The 19,179-nt window shown below is 33.7% G+C and overlaps 2 protein-coding genes across 3 annotated transcripts in view; one reads left to right on the top strand and one right to left on the bottom strand.

Annotated features, from left to right (window-relative positions):
• Positions 1-19,179, bottom strand: part of LOC141835748 (BEACH domain-containing protein C2) — a gene marked incomplete at its 5' end in the record, with an annotated part of 115,612 nt that overhangs the window by 86,945 nt on the left and 9,488 nt on the right. For both annotated transcript variants that reach the window (XM_074723125.1, XM_074723124.1), the window contains 4 exon segments: positions 2,386-2,467; positions 2,820-2,896; positions 8,197-8,310; positions 8,462-8,566. In XM_074723125.1, coding sequence (XP_074579226.1) covers positions 2,386-2,467; positions 2,820-2,896; positions 8,197-8,310; positions 8,462-8,566 — 378 coding nt within the window.
• Positions 11,578-19,179, top strand: part of LOC141836002 (uncharacterized) — a 15,868-nt gene continuing 8,266 nt past the window's right edge. The window contains exon 1 of the mRNA XM_074723417.1: positions 11,578-11,777. Coding sequence (XP_074579518.1) covers positions 11,578-11,777 — 200 coding nt within the window. The remainder of the gene's footprint in view (positions 11,778-19,179) is intronic.

Here is a 19,179-nt window from a genome sequence, read left to right as displayed (position 1 = left end):
TCATTAGTATTTCCATCCCACGAGTTCAAATATAAGAATATGGAAACGGGAATCATGTCATCTAGCTTAACCCGTCATCAAAAATTAATAGAAGGTGCCAAGGTTACTAAAGGCAAGTTTTCATTTCATCTTTTCCTATTTGGCAAGCAAATCATAAGCCAAAACCGCACTAAAAAGAAAAGTAAGTCAAAGAGTTGGAAATAAAATCATTGAATAAAATATCATTCCGCATCGGTCAACACAGATATAACATCTTGTTCCACCAGCAAACCAGCATGTAAGAAGTTCCCAATACCCATCGCTTTCCATCTGCTTTGATCCCGGGTTCCACCTGGTCCTCCCACTTTAGTTGTGGGCTTTGCCCAAGCTTCCTCCATCACAAGCTCTGCCCGAAATTCCTCCTTCATTAGGAGTGTCAAGCTTTTTCCTTAATCACGAGCTCCACCTGAACTTCCTCCTTGCCAACTCCACTCAAACCTCCTTCTAGTGAGCTCCTCGTAGCTTCCTTCTTTGCCACAAGCTCCATAGACGATTCCTCCTTCATTGCAAGCTCTGCACAAGTGTCTTTCACCTTCATTGTGAGAGAGTCGTGAGTTCCTCCTGCAACTCTTCATCTAAACCCAAGCATTTTCCCAACAATTTCTGAGTTGTGTGAGCTAACTACAAACTACTTCTGCAACCTCATTTTGCGAACTTCCCATCCACTTTCCTCCCTCCTTTTCTTCCTCCCTCCTCTTCTTCTTTTCTTTCCCATTCTCATCAGAGCGAACAGCAACCAGATGAAATAGATTGAGACTTCAAAATGGGTTGAGACTCTAAACTATGCATGGAATAGTCATTTATGTTGCAAAAAGAAATGTGAAAATGGCAATTATCCACTAAAATTTTTCCACAATTCCCAATGAATATAATTATCAAGGTAATGAGACATACATAGTTAGAGAAAGGTTTGGCAGTGGCCAGGGACAAACCAAGTCAATCGATGGATTAAGCATCCAAATACCTCCCTCTAGTATGAAGTCTATCAACCCAATCAAGGGTTACTTGAATCTAAATAAGCTGAAAGATAGGTATGATTCTATTCGTGGAACGAAATCTCGAGTCTGATACAGATGAAACATCTCATTCCGCTCGCAGATCGAAACTAGCACAGTCCGGTGCTGACACGCCCAAGACATCGCAGAGGCATCATCGGGCCCTCGCGACTTGTCAGGAGAGATCCCTACAGCCGCGCGATGCATCCGGAGGCATCGTCGGGCCTGCGAGACGCCTCCAAAGGCGTCGTCGAGCTCGCGCATCGCCTCCGGAGGCATCGCCGCAGTCGGGCTTGCATGTCGCCTCTAGAGGCATCGTCGGACTCGCACATCACATCCGAATGCGTCATCAGGCTCATGCGACTCCTCCGAATGTGTCACACGGCGGCAGGGAAGTGTCGCGCAAAACAAGGGTGTCTTGCGGTGTCACGCAGGCGTGGAACCGAGCCAATAGGTTGAACTTAGGTTTAATTAAATGAATAATTTTAATCAACTCACAAATTGAGATAATTTAAATAGGTTTAATTAAAACCTAATAAAATTATCTTATTAATTTAATGTGTATATATATATTTAAAAAAATATTTTTTATTTTTAAATATTTAGATTAAATTTTTTATTTTTAATTAATATATTTTATATTTTAAAAAAAAAACTAAAACTCTATCGGTATGGTACAATACGATACCAAAACTGTATCGTTTCAGTCCAAGACCGAAACCTCATCATGGATCCAGATTTTAAACCTTAAATTCTATTATATACAGTCTAATGATTTAGTAAACAATGCAGTTAGCTGAAGCTGAATTAGCTATGAATTACAAATAAAGATCAAGCAGAGGTTTGAGACAACTTAACTGGATTCTTGAAAATCCTAAAAGTACCTAAGAGAAAAATCAATTAAAGAAGAAAAAGCTGCTATACAGGAGGATGAACTGAAGGAGAAGACAGCTGCAAACATTGGAAAGAATAGACTTCAAAAACAAAGAATCAGAATTAACCCTTTTTTTTCAAGAAAACATCACAGCAGCCAAAAAGTCTATATAAAGAGGTACAATTAGCTCTTTTTTTTTTTTACTTATCAATGAGCTAGTTGCATGCACCTCATTAATTTATAATTCAAGTGCATAGATAATAGCTTCCTTTAATTTTGAAATCTCTGATTTCTCATGTCAGCAAAATGTGATTTGCACTGTTAAAATATCATGAAAAATCAGTTCGTAATCCTTGAGAAAAGACAATAAAGAAGAAACTTCAACATCTAATCCAATTTTAAATTCCATAACAAAACTGTAAGTTAAAAGGTCAATAAAGAAAAACAGAAATTTAGCTGCAGCAAAACAGACCGTACCTGAACTTGTAGCTCCCTAGCAGAAAAATCTAGTAAGCCACCTAGTAGCCTTCTTTTAAAAACAGGAAGTGACTCTTCTCGCCTTCAAGTATGAAAATTAAATTAATACAAGATATTTTCTCAAAAATTTCCAAAATAATTATATTGTCTAGAACTATATCAGAGTTGTTACTTTCAGCCAAATAGAATCCTGAACTAAGAAAAGACCTAAGATTCTATGAAAGGCAGCCCATGTCTGCACACAGTAACCACTCATAAAGCAATTCGCACATATCTATTTAGTAAAATCAATATTTTGTATATTTTTGTTGGAAAGAGAAACCAAAAAAATAATTGAAATCAAACATGACTGAAATTGTTTAGATGATAAACCAATCCACAATATGAATACATAGGCCTGTTATAAGCCAATACAAGCATCTCATTTATTCTACCTGACTCGTTGTTCCCCTGTGCTAGATCCCCCAACAATGGACAACCACTCTGCACAATGAATAGTAGATTCCACATCCTGCCAAAGTGGAAAGAGAAATATGATATATATGAACTAGAAGAGACAAACAGAGACCTATTATTATATGGTACAGAAGAATCCCTATTCCCTAATTCAAAAATATATTAAATAACTCACACAAGTAATAATACCATGGAATAAACAGGTCTCCAGAACAGATTTTCATTTACCTGCTAAAAGGTTCAAATTATTATGCTAGCCCCCAACACTTGCATAACTAGTCATTTATAAGTTTCATGAAAAATAAATCTTGCGCACTTAACTACCTACACTATGACAATAACAATAACCAAGTCTTTATCGCACTAAGTGGGAGCAGCTATATGAATTCCTCCTACACATTAAGCTTAATCCCCTACCATCTATATTTAAATAAATTTTATCTTATTTTATCATTGCTAATCAAGTCTTCTTTAATCTTCTTCTTCCTCGATTAATGTATGTGTTTGCCATGGTCTCACATAATCTAATTGAGACATTAATTGGTCAAATAAGTATATATTCATACCATCTTAAATGTTAAGTATTGATTTTTATAAATAAAAAAATTCTAAAATTTTGGACCAACAAAATAAAACGAACCAAATCATTAAATACGGAAATAGGGCATCAAGTTGAAGTCGGATTGGATTTGAATTGAATCCATTAAGTAGGCAAGGAGAAAAGAATACATGGTTTCAAACCAAGATTGATTTATGTTTGATTTGGTCAAATTATGGCCAAACTAAATTTTAAAGGGCTAAACCAGTTCAATCAGTTTAAAACAAATTGGGGATAACTTCTTATTCCTAACTTTCTCTTTTTATCTCCCTCCGCAAGCAGGTTATAGCCACACCACCTCCTCCTTTCCACGCACCACCCTCCCATCCTTCTTATTACCCTCTTCTTCCTCTCTTCCAGCATCTGCATGCCTAATTCCCATTTCTTTTCCTTTTTCTTCCAACAGCAAAACTCCAGCTCTCTTCTTTCCTGAAATTCCAGCCACCCAACAACAGCAGCAAGAGCTGGTTCCAACCACCAAACAGCAGCTTCCTTTTTTTTCTTCTGTTCACAGCAGCAACTGTCCTGCCATCAAGTGCTGCCTTTTTCAGCCATCTCTTAGCCAACCATCTTCTCGACTAATAGGCCAACAGCAGGAAGAACAAGACACGACAGTAGTTTTCCTTTTCTTCCAGCCCACAACAGGAAGCCCAACCTTCTTTTTTTCTGTTTTTTCATTTTTTTCAGCAACAGAGCAACAACAGTTTTCTGTTCTTCCTATTTCCAGCAACAACAAGCAGTTTCTTTCCTTCTTCCCCTTCTCCCAACAGCAACAATCTTGTATTCCTAGCTTCTCTTCCTCAATTCCACCCAAGCGCAACAGAAGAGTATCTCGTATCAACGAAACACCTCCATTGTCTTGTCGGTCAACTAAAAGTTGCAAGGTATATATTTTATTTTATTTCATTGAACTTCTGTTTAGGTTGGATTGTTTAATTTAGAACAGGAAAATAAAATTATTGTTCGATAATAATAGGTGTTGTATAGGAATTGGGGGCATATCGAGATAGCTAGATCAACGTTGGATTCATCGACTTCAAGTTTTAGTAAATTTTCATATTTTTGTATTATTATCATTATTGGATATTATTTCGAGTTTTCTAAGTTATTTTCATATGGTACTTGTAGATACGGGTTGGAGTAGAACACGATGATTCGCTAACACTCACATATTTTTGTTCTACATAGAGGTGGGTACATCTATCCTATCTTTGTGGATGAATAAATAGATGAATGGATTATTTAAGTTTGCTTAATTGTTTTCGAAAAGGGGATTAAAATAATATTTTAAAAAATATAAAATTTATTTTAAAATAATTAAACCATTGGGAGGAAATAATTGATGTTATGTTATGCTTACATGTGGGTTTCATATGAGGATTAAGATGAGAAGGTTGTTTTAAAAATTAAAATGAATTACTCTTCAGTCTTCAGTTGATGTCTATTTTAAATTGCTTGACCTTCCATATTACTTGATGTTTTAGATGTTGATACTTGTAGCTTCATATTATATGACTTTTATCTGCAATATGATGATACTTAAGTAAATTAACATGATTATATTAAAATTTGCTTTAGGTTGGTCTTTCAAACTAACCCATAATATATGAACTATAATGGTGGTAAAAAGAGTTAAAGTAAAATAATAAAAATGTTAAATGGAGAATACTAAAAAGTAACAACTTCAAGTCTAATCTTGTAACAAAATTTCTAACCGCCTACATGAGATATGTGGTAGTGAGGAGTCATCCACGGTCAGTATTTATTTGTGCGATGGCTCTAATTGTTGTATTCCACCAGTGATGAGGCTTTTAGTTCATACGTTACATGACATTATTACACTCTGAGGATACTGATTCTAGTGGTTCACTTCTTAATTGATTTATACTCTGAGGATATTGGCTTTAGTGGTTCACTTTTTAGTTAATTTATCAAACTTATATCAGTGGTAACATTTATACATGCTGATATTTATACCATTGATGTCATTTATACACTGCCGACTAAATAATGATGATTGAAAGTTATCTTAATTGATGATAAAAGATAATAATAATTTAGAAATGATAGTTGTAACTCTAAATAGTGATAAACATCAAAAATAAAAAAACTAGATAATTATAGATGTGTGTGTGTATAAGCTAAAGAACCTAAAGTTGTAAGATGAAATTATGACCTACTTTAGTTCTTTCACCACCTAAATAAGATTAAATTAATGCACTCATTTAATAATTTGTATTTACTGTCTACTTTCCTTGACCTCTAATTTTGTAGGCATAGGTACTCTTTTGATATAATAGTTGGTTTCGATTTGCATATTGAGTTACTCGACGATCTCAACTTGTTGATTCCTAGTTTAGATTTTATTTCAATGTATTTCCGTTCTGTTCATTCAATCTTCTATTTATATAATTATGTTGTCTTTGTAGTAAAAGATGTTTAAATAAATTTACAAAATTAGTTGAATTCTTGGTTGTCCTATTTATATAGCTTTTAGTTCCCTTTTAGTATAGTGTCATCGAGTGGGATACTTCCTAATGAGCAAGAATTTCTCCCCCGGGGCATGATATTAAATGTGTTTAAGAATTTTTCCTCAATAGGCGCAACCCTAACTTTCTCTTTAATGTTCTCATTTATTATCTTTTTTATTCTCATATGCCCACACATCCACCCTAACATCTCTTGACTCATCTTCCGCTTGTGTTAAATAGTCCAACATTCAACTTCATATGATATAGTAGCTCTAACCATCATTTTGTAAAACTTTCCTTTAAGCTTTAGACATACTTTACCATCACAAAGAACATCTAACGTCCTCTTTCATTTCAATTACCTATTTGTATCCTATGTAAAATATCTATATCAACCTCTCCATTCTTTTGCAAAAACAAACCTAGATACTTAAAGCTCTCAATTATAAGTAACATGTCATCTTCTATCTTAACAATTATCTTATTAGATCTACTATTACTAATTTAAATTTCATATTAATTGTCTTTAATCTACTAAACCTAAAAGCTTTTATTTTCAATATTTTCTAACAATATTCAAGTTTAGCATTTACTCCTTCATGTGTCTCATCAACCAAAACAATGTCATATGTAAATAATGTGTCATGGTAACGTATCATAGATGTGTCCAGTGAGTTCATCCATGACTATCTACACTAAAGTAGTAGATATCATTCTTATGAAACTAAAGAAGAGAATGAAAATATGAAGTACAAAAATTAATGTCAAAGCAATCAACATTTGCAAATTCAATTGATTCTTTAGCTTACTTGATCTTGAGGCACAAACAATGACTCTTCACCTTCCACTTGTACATGTAAAAATCTTCAGTCTAATTTTTTGCATACATACCTCAATCATACTCATACTAGATGAAATATTCTGAATTAATCATCATAACATCTCACGATAGATTCCCTTCATGTGCCTTGCAATTCAGAGTTGCTTTTGAATTCAAATCTAGAAATCTCAAACTAGTTTCTTTGGCTAGTTGGCAAAGCACCAAAAGCAGCCATGTGAATTTAAAAGCTGTTTTCATCATCAAATAGAAAATTAGATTATTGTCCATACATATTCCAGAATTCTAAAACACTCACTCCAGGAAACCTAACCACTCATCTAAAAAACAAAAGACCAGAGGAACGTAACCATCTGGATGGAACGTGAAGTTGCCTGAGATAAAATTTTAGAAGAGTAATTCAATATAAAACTTGAGCAAAAGTTCTTTCTACATTTAAATGCTAACACAGCTCATAAACTTGGCTATAATTCTCATTTGTACAATTTCCATAGGTTAGACATACCATTACATGGCCAGTCAAATATCTTCAGTTGATTATCTCTAAGTCTCATCCAAAGGTGAACCCCCATTCTTTGCATTTGACACATGCAAAATTATATTGTTCCTCTTCCTCCCCTTAACCAACACACAAAACCTACTTGAGACAGCGATATGAAGAGAGAGCTTCTTCTGTTCCATGAGCAACTGTGGCTTCCACAAGCGAAAATGACATCTATGGGCAACAAGGAATTCCACAAGCAATTATGAGCACAAGGGCTAGAGTTTTTGCAATGAAATAAGCTGATTCCTACAACCTCTCTCCTTTCCTCCTACTTGAGATCTTCATCTTCTGTTTTTCCTCCTCCCCAATTCCTTACTCCTCAATGTAGCTGGCATCAAATGTCGGCATGCCTTGCATGGCACCATAACTAAATCATTCTGGCCAGAGGATAAAAGTCCAGATTGAAATGATATCACAAACCTTGGTCTAACCCCAGAGACCATAAAACACATTTCTTGTGCTATCAAGGAAGAGGAACTTTTATCCTTTAATTATGCTTACCTTAAAATAAGAAGGAAAAGAAAAGTTAATTGCCTAATGCTAACTTTTTAAGGTTTAACACATCTACTACGAACTTATGAAGTTTTAACACATCTAGCAAGAATTCTCATCTTCAAAAAGTTTATGCATGTACTTTGAATTTCATGCACAGTTTCAGTTTAACACTGGAACATATTTTTAGGTGAGTCATACACATGTCATATGTAGATTCAATAATTTTAAACATAATTTGCTATGAAGTTTCAAAAAAATGAGTAATTTATCACTAATATAACAATATTTTTTACTTTAAAAAAGTACCATGCAATGTTAAATCAAAAAGTTAATGTCTAAATTCGTTAAGAACCTATAAAATCATGCTAGATACATCATAGTACTTGGGTACAATTAGGAGAAAGCATACCTTCCACCCATCCTTTCTGCGCATTGAGTGCTCCAACATGATTATTAGGAAGTTATGAATGAGGTCTTCTATCTCAACAAGGCTGACACCATCTGAGTCTTTATCCGAACCCATCTGCAAAAGTAACAAACTCAAGACACTAAAGTACATCACAATCTTAGGCACAATATCAAAACCAGTAGCATGAAAATAGTATAAACATACATATATAGGCATCTTTCTAACAGAGAAAATTTTCTGCACATTGGCAAAATGTCTGAGTTACCTCAAAATTTGATATTAGAACTTCCAATAACCACTCAGGCCATTCAGGCATGCTAGTCAGACTACTTCTATTTTCTGAATTACTGCAAGCCAGAAACAGCAGATCCTGAAATCACATGTAACAAGAATCTCATATCAATGATGCATTAGAAATAGCAGAATATGCATAAGAAAACATAGAGACCTATATAATAAATCTGTTGACTGTGATAAAGAGATATATCCATTAATAAGTTGCTACTGCTTTTCTTATGGTGTACTTATGGTACACTATATCTAGCCTTTATATAAGGAGACCTATAGTAGATGAACTAAGCAAGGTCTAAAGTTCATTCTCCAACAGGATATCAATCTCCAACCATTTTGATATAGTTTTAGTACTTCAGTGTTAAAAAACTCAGCATGTTTTGCCACACATTATAGCATGTTACGAATATTTCTAGAACTTATTAAGCCAACATTAATCAATATTACTTGAGTGATATAAGCAAAAAGTTCATGCCACAGACATCAAAATTGACATCGGATGTTCAAAACTTCGACATCAGCCATTCAGATTGATAGGATCAGTAGAATTGCAATTGGTGAGAAAGAATTAGAAAAGTGAAATAATTGAGAAAAACAAAATAAGCTTGTCAAAGCTATGACAAAAAAGAAAAATATTAAAAAATAAAGTTTTTTTAAAAACGAAATGCATATTGTGTTTCATTAAATATCAATGTCAGAAGTAAAAAAGAAAACATTCTAAGTAGTTTTCATGCTTATAAATGGATGTAATCTAGTGATCATGGTCAACAAACTTGTAGTTATAGTTGTGTGGGCCGCACAGCCCCGATCACGGGGAACAATGGATCAGGTTTTTAAATATAAGTTAATAATCAACTCCTAGCTATAATTGGAATAATTTAAATAGATTTAATTAAAGCCTCATAAAATTATCCTATTATTTTTTAAAAAATATTTTATTTTTTTATTTTTAAATATTTAGATTAAATTTTTATTTCAGTTAATATATTTTACATTTTAAAAATATCAAAACTATACCGGCACGGCACTGCGCGGCACGGTACGACACGATACGATACCGAAATTGTATCGTTCTAGTCCGAGACCAAAACCTCGATACGGCTCGGTATTTTAAACCTTGCCAAAAACAATAAATAAGATTCTTCCAATGAGTTGTAGTTAGAATTATTTTTACTTCCTTTTACTTCTAATTGTAAATTTAAAAGGACAGTATTGATGTAATTATCAATAATAACATTTATGATCATTTTCTTTTTTATAATTAATGCCAAAAAATTTTGTTAAGGAGAAATTATTCAATCCTAACCCTAAGTGGTCCCACTATACATGTATATGCATATAAGTATTGTTAAGAAATAGGGAACAACACAAATAGACGCTTACACATCACATATTTACACAAGCACATAAGTACATGACTTTCAATCAAGGTTTAAAATTTTAAATCGGGCTAGAATTTCAATTTATGACTGGAACGATAGAATTTTGGTGTCATATCATACAGTATCGATATGGTTTAGGTACTTTTTTAAATATAAAATATATTAATCAAAAAATATTTTTAAAATATTTGATTGCTATAAATGATTAATATTAGATTATATTTGAGATGTTGAATGTTGAGTTCAAGTTTTGAGGTCTATTTTAATTTATTGTAAAGGAATCAAGTCCAAGAATTTGTATTTACAATGGTAATGAAAATTGATCTTCAATTTTAAGTTTTATCGCAAAGGCATCAAGTTCAAGACCTTATATTTATAATGGTCATGCAGATCAACCTTCGGTTTCGACATCTTTAGATATATTTTGATAATTTTGAGGATTGATTATGTTATATTTATTTGAAAACTTTAAATTATTCATGGATTAATATAATTTTTATATTTTGAAAATATGTAAAAGTGTTGGCTAAATTTTCTATTTTATAGTAAAAGAATAAAAAGACAATGATTGATAAATTAAATGTGTGTGTAATAATTCTTAGATAATGACTTTAATTCTCGATCTCTATTGACACCACAAAAGTTAAAATATACAAAATCTTTTAAATATCATTTTTTATCATATTTAAAAATTTTATATTCTAAATAATTTTTTTTAAATAAATAATTATTTAAGTTAAATTAAATTAATATTTAAAAAATAGGATCAAGTAAAATTCAATTTAGGATTAACTAAAATCTACATAAGATGATTACGATCAAGTAGGTTTAAATTAAATTGAATTTAATTATTTTAATCAGTTTAAAATTAAATTAAATTTATATGAAGAATAATTTAATTCAAATAGTAATAGTATTTAGAAATTGTTTTTTTTCTTTTCTGGCAATCTGCCTTACAACAACAACAACAACAACAACCAAGCCTTATCCCACTAAGTGGGGTCGGCTATATGGATCCTTCTACGCCATTGAGCTCTATCTCCTATTATATCATCATCTAAATTTAAATAAATTTTATCTTGTTTTATTGTTGCTAACCAAGTCTTTTTTGGTCTACCACGTCCTCGTTTAATGTGCGTATTTGTCATATTTTCACACCGCCTAACTGGAGCATTTGTCGGTCGTCTAAGTACATGTCCGTACCACCTTAAACGTGTCTCACGAAGTTTTTCCTCAATAGATGCAACTCCCACTTTCTCTCTAATGCTCTCATTTCTTATTCTGTCCATCTTCGTATGTCCACACATCCATCTTAACATCCTCATCTCCGCAACTCTCATCTTTTGCTCATGTGCTCGAGTCATAGCCCAACTCTCATCTTTTGGCAATCTGCCTTCTATTCTTAAAATCCTTAAAAAGATAGTTTTCCCTTAAGGTAATTTTTTTTACTCTTAACTTTGTATTTGTTGTGAAAGGTGAAGGAGAGAAAAATTAAAAAAGAAAAAGAACAAACATTCTTAATAAATTCTTTTCCCATGTGTTTAGGCAGAAAAGGAATAAGAAAAAAATTAATAAAGGAAAAAGGATAAAGAATTAAAGGGGAAAAAATTAACCGTCTAAAAAAATAAAAGAAATTAGCATTTAAAAAGACAAAGAAAAAATTGAAATTGAAAGAAAAAATAGAAGTGGCTTCGCACGAGGCCTCAAGATGTTGCAGGTCTCACACAAGGCCTCCTACAGTTGCAAGGTCTCGCCCAAGGCCTCCAGGTGCGGCACGGTCTCGCGCAAAGCCTCACACGACTGTAGGATCTCGCGCGAGGCCTCGTGTGGTCGTATGGTCGCGCACGAGGCCTCACACAGCCGCAGAGCCTCGCGGGACCTTAAGGCCTCCACGAAGCTCACGTTCATGTCAGTGTTGTGTCGGTTGGCAAGCGAAATGATAAATTATGTCTGTGTCGATCGGTACGGCATGATATTTTAAATGTTAGACATGATACAATACAGTATCAAAGCTATATCATTCACGTCATAAATCGAAATTTCAACACAGCTCGAAATTTTAAACCTTGAGCTAAACTTTAAAACTGTTATTTAAAATAGCAAAAGAATCTTATTCCAATGACAAGATATAAGGCCCTATATATAGTTAAGAGTTTAGGGTCTATTCTAGGAAAAGTCTACAAAAAATAACAAATATTTATAACCAATATTCCCCCTCAAGTTGGAGCATAGATATTAATCATGCCCAACTTGTTACAAAGATAATCAACTCGAATCTCATTTAAAGCTTTTGTGAAGATATCCTCCAATTGTTCTCCAGTTTTTACATATCCTGTAGTGATCAAGCCTTGTTGAATTTTCTCACGAACAAAATGACAATCAATTTCAATGTGCTTAGTTCGCTCATGGAACACGGGATTCGATGCAATGTGAATAGCAGCTTGATTATCACACCATAATTTTGCTGATATTGAAACTTTGAGTCCCACTTCAGTCAACAGTTGATATATCCACATTATTTCACATATAGACTGTGTCATAGCCCTGTATTCTGATTCTACACTTGATCGTGACACAACCTTTTGCTTTTTACTCTTCCATGATACTAAATTTCCTCCAACAAAGATACAATAACCAGAAGTAGACCTCCTATCCATTTTAGAACCTACCCAATCTGCATCTGAAAAACATTCATTATGAGTGTACCCATGATTTTTATATACAATACCTCGTCCGGGTGCGCCCTTCAAGTAACATAAAATTTGCTCTAATGCTGTCCAATGATGAACCGTTGGAGATGACATATATTGACTAACAACACTAACTGAATATGCAATATCTGGACGAGTCAAGGTAAGATAATTTAACTTTCCAACCAACCTTCGATATCTCTCTGGATGTTCAAATAATTCTCCATCTGTTGTAAGATCCACATTCTGAGTTATTGGAGTACTACAAGGTTTTGCTCCTAATTTTCCCGTCTCAGTTAATAAATCGAGAACATATTTCCTCTGAGATAGAAATATACTATTTTTACTCCTCTCAGTGAATGGTGTTGGAAGCTTCAAGGCAAACCACCCAACCAAGAGTTTATACATAAAGGAGAACAAAAAAGGATCAATTGTCAAAAACACACGACGAATAAACAACAAAATAAAGCAACAACAAAGGAGTTGAGTAGACTCAACCAAGAAGAAATCGATAGGCTGAGATCTCTTATTGGTATCCTTAACAAACTTCCAAGTGCTAGTTCATTGTACTTAGGTATGTTTTCATCCGTTATTAGATTAAATACCTCAAATATAATTTTTTAAACTCATGGATCGTGGGTGGATTCAGGAGCTACCGATTATATGACCCATTCACCAAGCGATTTTTTTCATGTACTCTCCATACAATAAGAAAAAAGTCACAACCGATGGTGCTTTGAGTACTACAGGTGTAGGAGATGTTAAAATAACCTCATCATTAACCTTGAAATGTTCTTCATGTCCTAGAAGATCCACGTATCTTATCTCTATCCAAAAGCTTACCCGAGATTTATGTGCAATGTAATTTTTCATCATGGTTATTATGTATATCATGACAAAGATTTGAGGAAGATGAGTAGACATGCTAAAGAACCCGATGGACTCTACTATCTTTTTAAGACTTTATTCGTCAAATAATGATAAGATTTGCTTTCACTACCACCATCTTGTACATTCATGATTTAGAACAATTAAAATTTTATTTCAATCTTGATTCCAAAATATAAATGTTGGAGTTTCAATTGTGAAATGTGTGAACTTGCTAAACATAAACGTATCTCTTTTCCAATAAGTGATAAAAGAAGCTATTTTTCCATTTATCTGGTCCACAATGATATATGGGTCCCTACTACTAATCTTTATTGGATAAAATGGTTTGTGTCATTCATTAAAGATCATGTTACTTGGATTTGTTTATGTAAACATAAATCTGATGTAGTAATGTAGGGCCAATATCAAAAGGTTTAGAACAGATAATGGTAGGATTATTTCAACCAAGTCCAAAGTTCTTAATTTCAAAAAAGAAGGGATAGTACATTAATCATCTTGTGTCAATACACCACAACAAAATAGAATTACTAAAAGGAAAAATGGTCATCTCTTACCATCAACCCAAGCCCTTTTATTCCAAATAATTTGCCTAAATCTTTTTATGGAACAAATTCTTACAGTCGTTTATCGTATAAATTTTGCCTTCCGAAATCTTGGATTTCAAGAATCCAACGGAAATTCTATCAATATTCTATCTAAACATACACACTACAAAAAATCTTATTATTACTCAACTCAAAAAGGGTGCAAGTGTTATCATCCTCTATCAAAAGATGTTCTATATGTTGGTGGGCATTATTCTCAATGAACAAGCCTCTACTGCATGACACCTTATCTTCAGGGGAAGAATTATATACTAGAAGATAAGGACGGTGATTTCTTACTTGACCTATTAATATCTCCAATGTCTATGTCAATATCAAGTCCATAGCAAATCTTATGTCTGAATCTGTGTCAAATCCTACCTAAACCTCACCTCCTGTGTATGAAAAGCTTAACTCTATCATTAAAAATGTGGAACTTGACAAGGCATACTGGAAGAAGAAGATGAAGATGTGATCTTTATATCATCATGCAAATTTCCTCACATCACATAAAATCTTCTTGGTTGACTGGAACACCATTGTCATCCCTACCACCTCATCTAAGGCATTATCCAATATGAAATGAAAACAAGCCATGAATAAAGAAATGCAAGCATTAGAGAAGATCAAAGTTAGAAGAAAAGAAACTAACAAGGAGTAAATGGTTTAAACAGTGAAATAAAGAGAAGATGGATCTATAAAGATCATCTATTGGTCATCTAAGGCTCGTAGCCAAAGGCTATACTTAATTATATGCAATTCATTGTCTACAGACCTTTTATTCCAATTGCAAAAATGAATAGTGTCACAATTCTATTATCACTGGCAACTAATTACAATTAGGAGTTACAATAGTTTTATGTCAAAAAGGCTTTTCTGCACAGAGAACTAGAGGAAAAAATTTATACGTAAGACCCACTAGGATATGGAAATAATTTGGGCGCTCATATTTAGGATATGGAAATAATTTAGGCGCTCATATTGTAAGTTGAAGAAAGCCTTATGTGGATTTAAGCAATCATCATGAGCATAGTTTGGTAAATTTGCGAGAGTTATGATTGCCATAGGATATAGACAAAGCCAACGGGACCATACGTTGTTTATTAAACATTATTATTCGGGAGACGAGTCATAGCACTCTTAATGTATGTTGATGATAAAAGGCATCCTAGTGCACAAAGCTCTCGCCAATGCAGAGTCCCGAGGAAGGGTATATTATATGTTGATGACATAATAATAAAATTAAATGATGATAAGGAAGCAGCTTCTAAGTCATTGTTTGATGAAGGCGTTTTAAATTAAAGTATTAGGAAGGTTGAAATACTTTCTTAGGATTGTGATGGCTCATTCGGATTGAGGTGGCTCATTCTAAGCAAGGCAATTTTATCTCTCAGTAGAAGTATATTATAGATCTTCTTAAGAAACAGCTAAGACAGCATACAATCTAGCAAGTACTCAAGTAGACCCAAATCTCACTTAAAATAACATAGGAAGATATCGCAATAGATTAGGGAATGTATCAATGTCTAATAGAAAAACTTAGGGGGCGTTTGGTTTGGAAAATGTTTTCCATTTTCTGTTTTCCATTTTCTATTTCTAGTTTTCTATTTTCTGATCCAGTTTTTAGAAAACAGAAAATGTGTTTAGTATGATATGTTGTTTTCTATTTTCTGGAAAAGAAAACTGGAAAATGCGTTTGGTTTGTTAATATGGAACTGGAAAGTAAACTAGGGTTTTCTTCGATTGTTCACGCGGCTAGGAGTGCACGGAGTAGCTCGGGCAGGATCGGCAGATGCCGCGTCGGAGGAGGAAGAGGAGAGGGGAGGAGTACACGGTGGGGAGGAGGAAGAGGAGAGGAGGAGCACGCGGCAGGAGCGTGCGGCGGGAGAGGAAGAGGAGGAGCCGCGCCGGAGGAGGAGCGCACAGCAGGGGAGAGGAGGAAGAGGAGAGGAGAAGCAGAGGAGGAGCCGCGCCGGAGGAGGAGCGCACAGCAGCGAGAGTACCGCACGGCTACGAGCACGCGGCAGGTGCGACGGGAGAGGAAGAGGAGGAGCCGCACGCCGGAGGAGGAGCGCACAGCGGGGAGGAGGAAGAGGAAGAGGAGAGCACGCAGAGCAGCGGCGGGAGAAAGTCCGCGATTTTGGGGGAAGGTCGCGATTTTGGGGAAAAATACCGCATTTTCTATTTTCTACCGCCTTTTCCCATTCTCTAACCGGATGGAAAACGATTCATCGTTTTCCAGTTTCTTAGAAAACAAATTTTCATTTTCCAGAAAATGAAATTGAAAACACAAACCAAACACTTATTTCTAAAAAAACTGGAAAATGAAAATGAGAAAACACCCTGGAAAACACAAACCAAACGCAGCCTTATTTATTTGTCTCATACATGATCAAACATAGCATATATAGGCATAGCATATGCAGTAAGTATGATTAGTCAATTTATGCATATCACAAAAAAACTTATCTGCAGCAGGTTATAGGTTATGGAGTATTATGTATTACAATATCTCAAAGGAACATCAACAAAGGAAAGGAAAATGTATTTTATTTAAAAGAAACAGAAGTTTGGTGCTAGAGGCAAATATGGTCATAATTATGTTGGGTCGATGGTTGACAAGAAGTCAACCACCATATATAGCACCTTTCTTAGTTGTAACCTCATGACATGGATGAGTCAAAAACATGATGTAGTGGTACAGTCTTGTGCACAAGTAGAATTCCAAGCAATAACTCAAGGTATGTGTGAACTATTTACCTTAGAAGACTTGAAGATCAAGTGGTATGGTCTAATGAGAATCTATTGTGATAATAAGTGAGTGATTAACATAGTTCAAAATTGGGACAACATGATTGAACAAAGTACATTGAAACTGAAAGGCACTTCATCAAAGTGAAATTAGAGAGTGGGATGATTTGTACCCTTAAGTATTTACGCATGGACAACTTACATATATACTTAGTAGTTGTATTTCAAAGTATTATATCCAAACTGGGAATAATAAACATTTATTCACCATCTTACATATATACTTAGTAGTTGTATTTCAAACTATTATATCCAAACTGGGAATAATAAACATTTATTCACCATCTTGACAGGGAAGTGTGGGAAAACATGATTTGTAAAGTTTTCATAATAGTCTTTTAGGTTTTTTGGATGAACTCGTTTAAAAAAGTATAGTAAGGTTTTTAAGGATTTTATTAGAAAAGTTTATTGTTTTATAAAGAATAAGTCACATTATGAATCTATAAAAAGAAGTTATGATCTTAGATTAGTTTTTGATTTAATACAATCTTCAAGTCTGATAAATATCATAATTTCTTAAAATTAGTTGATGATTGCCCATGTATAATATGGATTTCCTCGCTTAAAACTTATTCTCAAGCTCTGTCTTTAAAAAGTTAATATAAAAATAAAAAATGATTTCGCACTTTATCAAAATTTTACATGCTAACACAATCAGGTCCTAAATATTTTTCATATTTCACAAGGCGTCACTCACCAAACCACTTATGCACATACACTTAGCAAAATGGAATTGTTGCAGGTAAGAATAGACATCTACCCGAAATTGCAGAAACCATAATATTTCTAATATGATTTGAAATCTCATATCGTACCAGATAGAACAGTAGAAATGTATCATCGAAACTTATTGTTCAAATAAATTGTTGAAATTCAATGCTACTTGACACCTCTCCTGTGTTGTATCAATAATGTTGAAGAGTATCATCTCATGGTATCACTCGATACCCTTTGCATGCTAAAATTGAGATAATGTTGATTTTTTTTGTTTTGTCAATAATATGTACGAATATCATCTCATATCAACAATCAATACCCCTTGGCATGTTAAAATTGAGATAATATTGTTATTTTTTGTTTTTTAGTTTATCTCCATATAAAATAATGTTAAAATCATTGCATTCCAAATGGAAAACAAACATTGGACTTAATTATATAATCGTCTTATCTTTTTCTTTTTTGTCTCTTTCGTCCTCCTACCTTCAATTTATCACCGACGTTGTACATCAAAATACTGACATGATACCAGTAGTCAAAAATGGAGATCTATGATTTTAAACAAAGTTCTCAAATGTGGTTTAAGAATTTTTCTCAATAATTTATGAGAGTTGGTCTTGAGTGTAGCAAAGCATAATTCAATTTTTTTTTCAATATAACACCATAATTAATGTAATTATAGCAGTTTATGTTGATGACAAAATTATACACGAAGTGATGTGTAGGGTATGATGGAAGTCAAAAATTATGATGAAGCAAAATTTGTTATTACAGGTTTAAGATAACTGCATTATTTCCTTAAACTAGAAGTTACCTACAACTCTTAAGAAGCATTGTTGTCCTAGAGGGAAATATACAACTGATCTCTTGCAAGACCTTGGCATGCTAGGTTGCAAACAAGCAAAAATTTCAATCATCAATAATCACATAATCTATGGTTAAAGATTAATGACTATAAAGATATCTCTCGTGATTAAAGATTAACAAGTAAAAGTCATCTCTCTTACACTTTTATAGTTATTAGGTCACATATATCATTTGTAGTTGGGCAAGAGAGTCAGTTTATACAGCAACCAAGAAGCATAATTAGGAAGAAATATTAAGAACCGTTAAATATATTAAAGAATCTTTGAAAAAAGGTTTACTCTACAAAAAGCATGAACCTCTAAATATTGGTGTTCCTAAGATATTGATTATTATTGATCAAACGTTGACAGAAGATCCACCTTAGGATTTTGCACATGTCGATACCACCTTGTAACTAGGAAAGCAAGAAGCAAAATGTCGTAGCCCAACTAGTGCCCAAAATATATATATAAAGCACATACCATGTACAAGATGATGTCTTGACTTTAATATTACAGAAATAATGAATGTGCTTTGCGACAATAAAGCAGATTATCTACATCGCAGTCAACAATCCGATGTTCCATGAGCGGACAAAACATATTGAAATTGATTGTTACTTCATTCTTGATGCAGTAATGTCTAAGAAGATCAACACATCCTACACTTCTTACTAATAGTTGGTAATTTTATCAAACCTCTTTCCACATTGTTTGTCTCTATGTAGCAAGCTAGGTATAATAGATATTTATGCTCTAGGTTGATAGGGAG

The sequence above is a fragment of the Curcuma longa genome, chromosome 10 (assembly GCF_044706935.1).
Source record: "Curcuma longa cultivar G26 ecotype Majalengka, Jawa Barat chromosome 10, ITB_CL_G26_1.1, whole genome shotgun sequence".
NCBI classification, from domain to species: domain Eukaryota; kingdom Viridiplantae; phylum Streptophyta; class Magnoliopsida; order Zingiberales; family Zingiberaceae; genus Curcuma; species Curcuma longa.
This window is presented reverse-complemented; position numbering and strand designations above follow the sequence as displayed.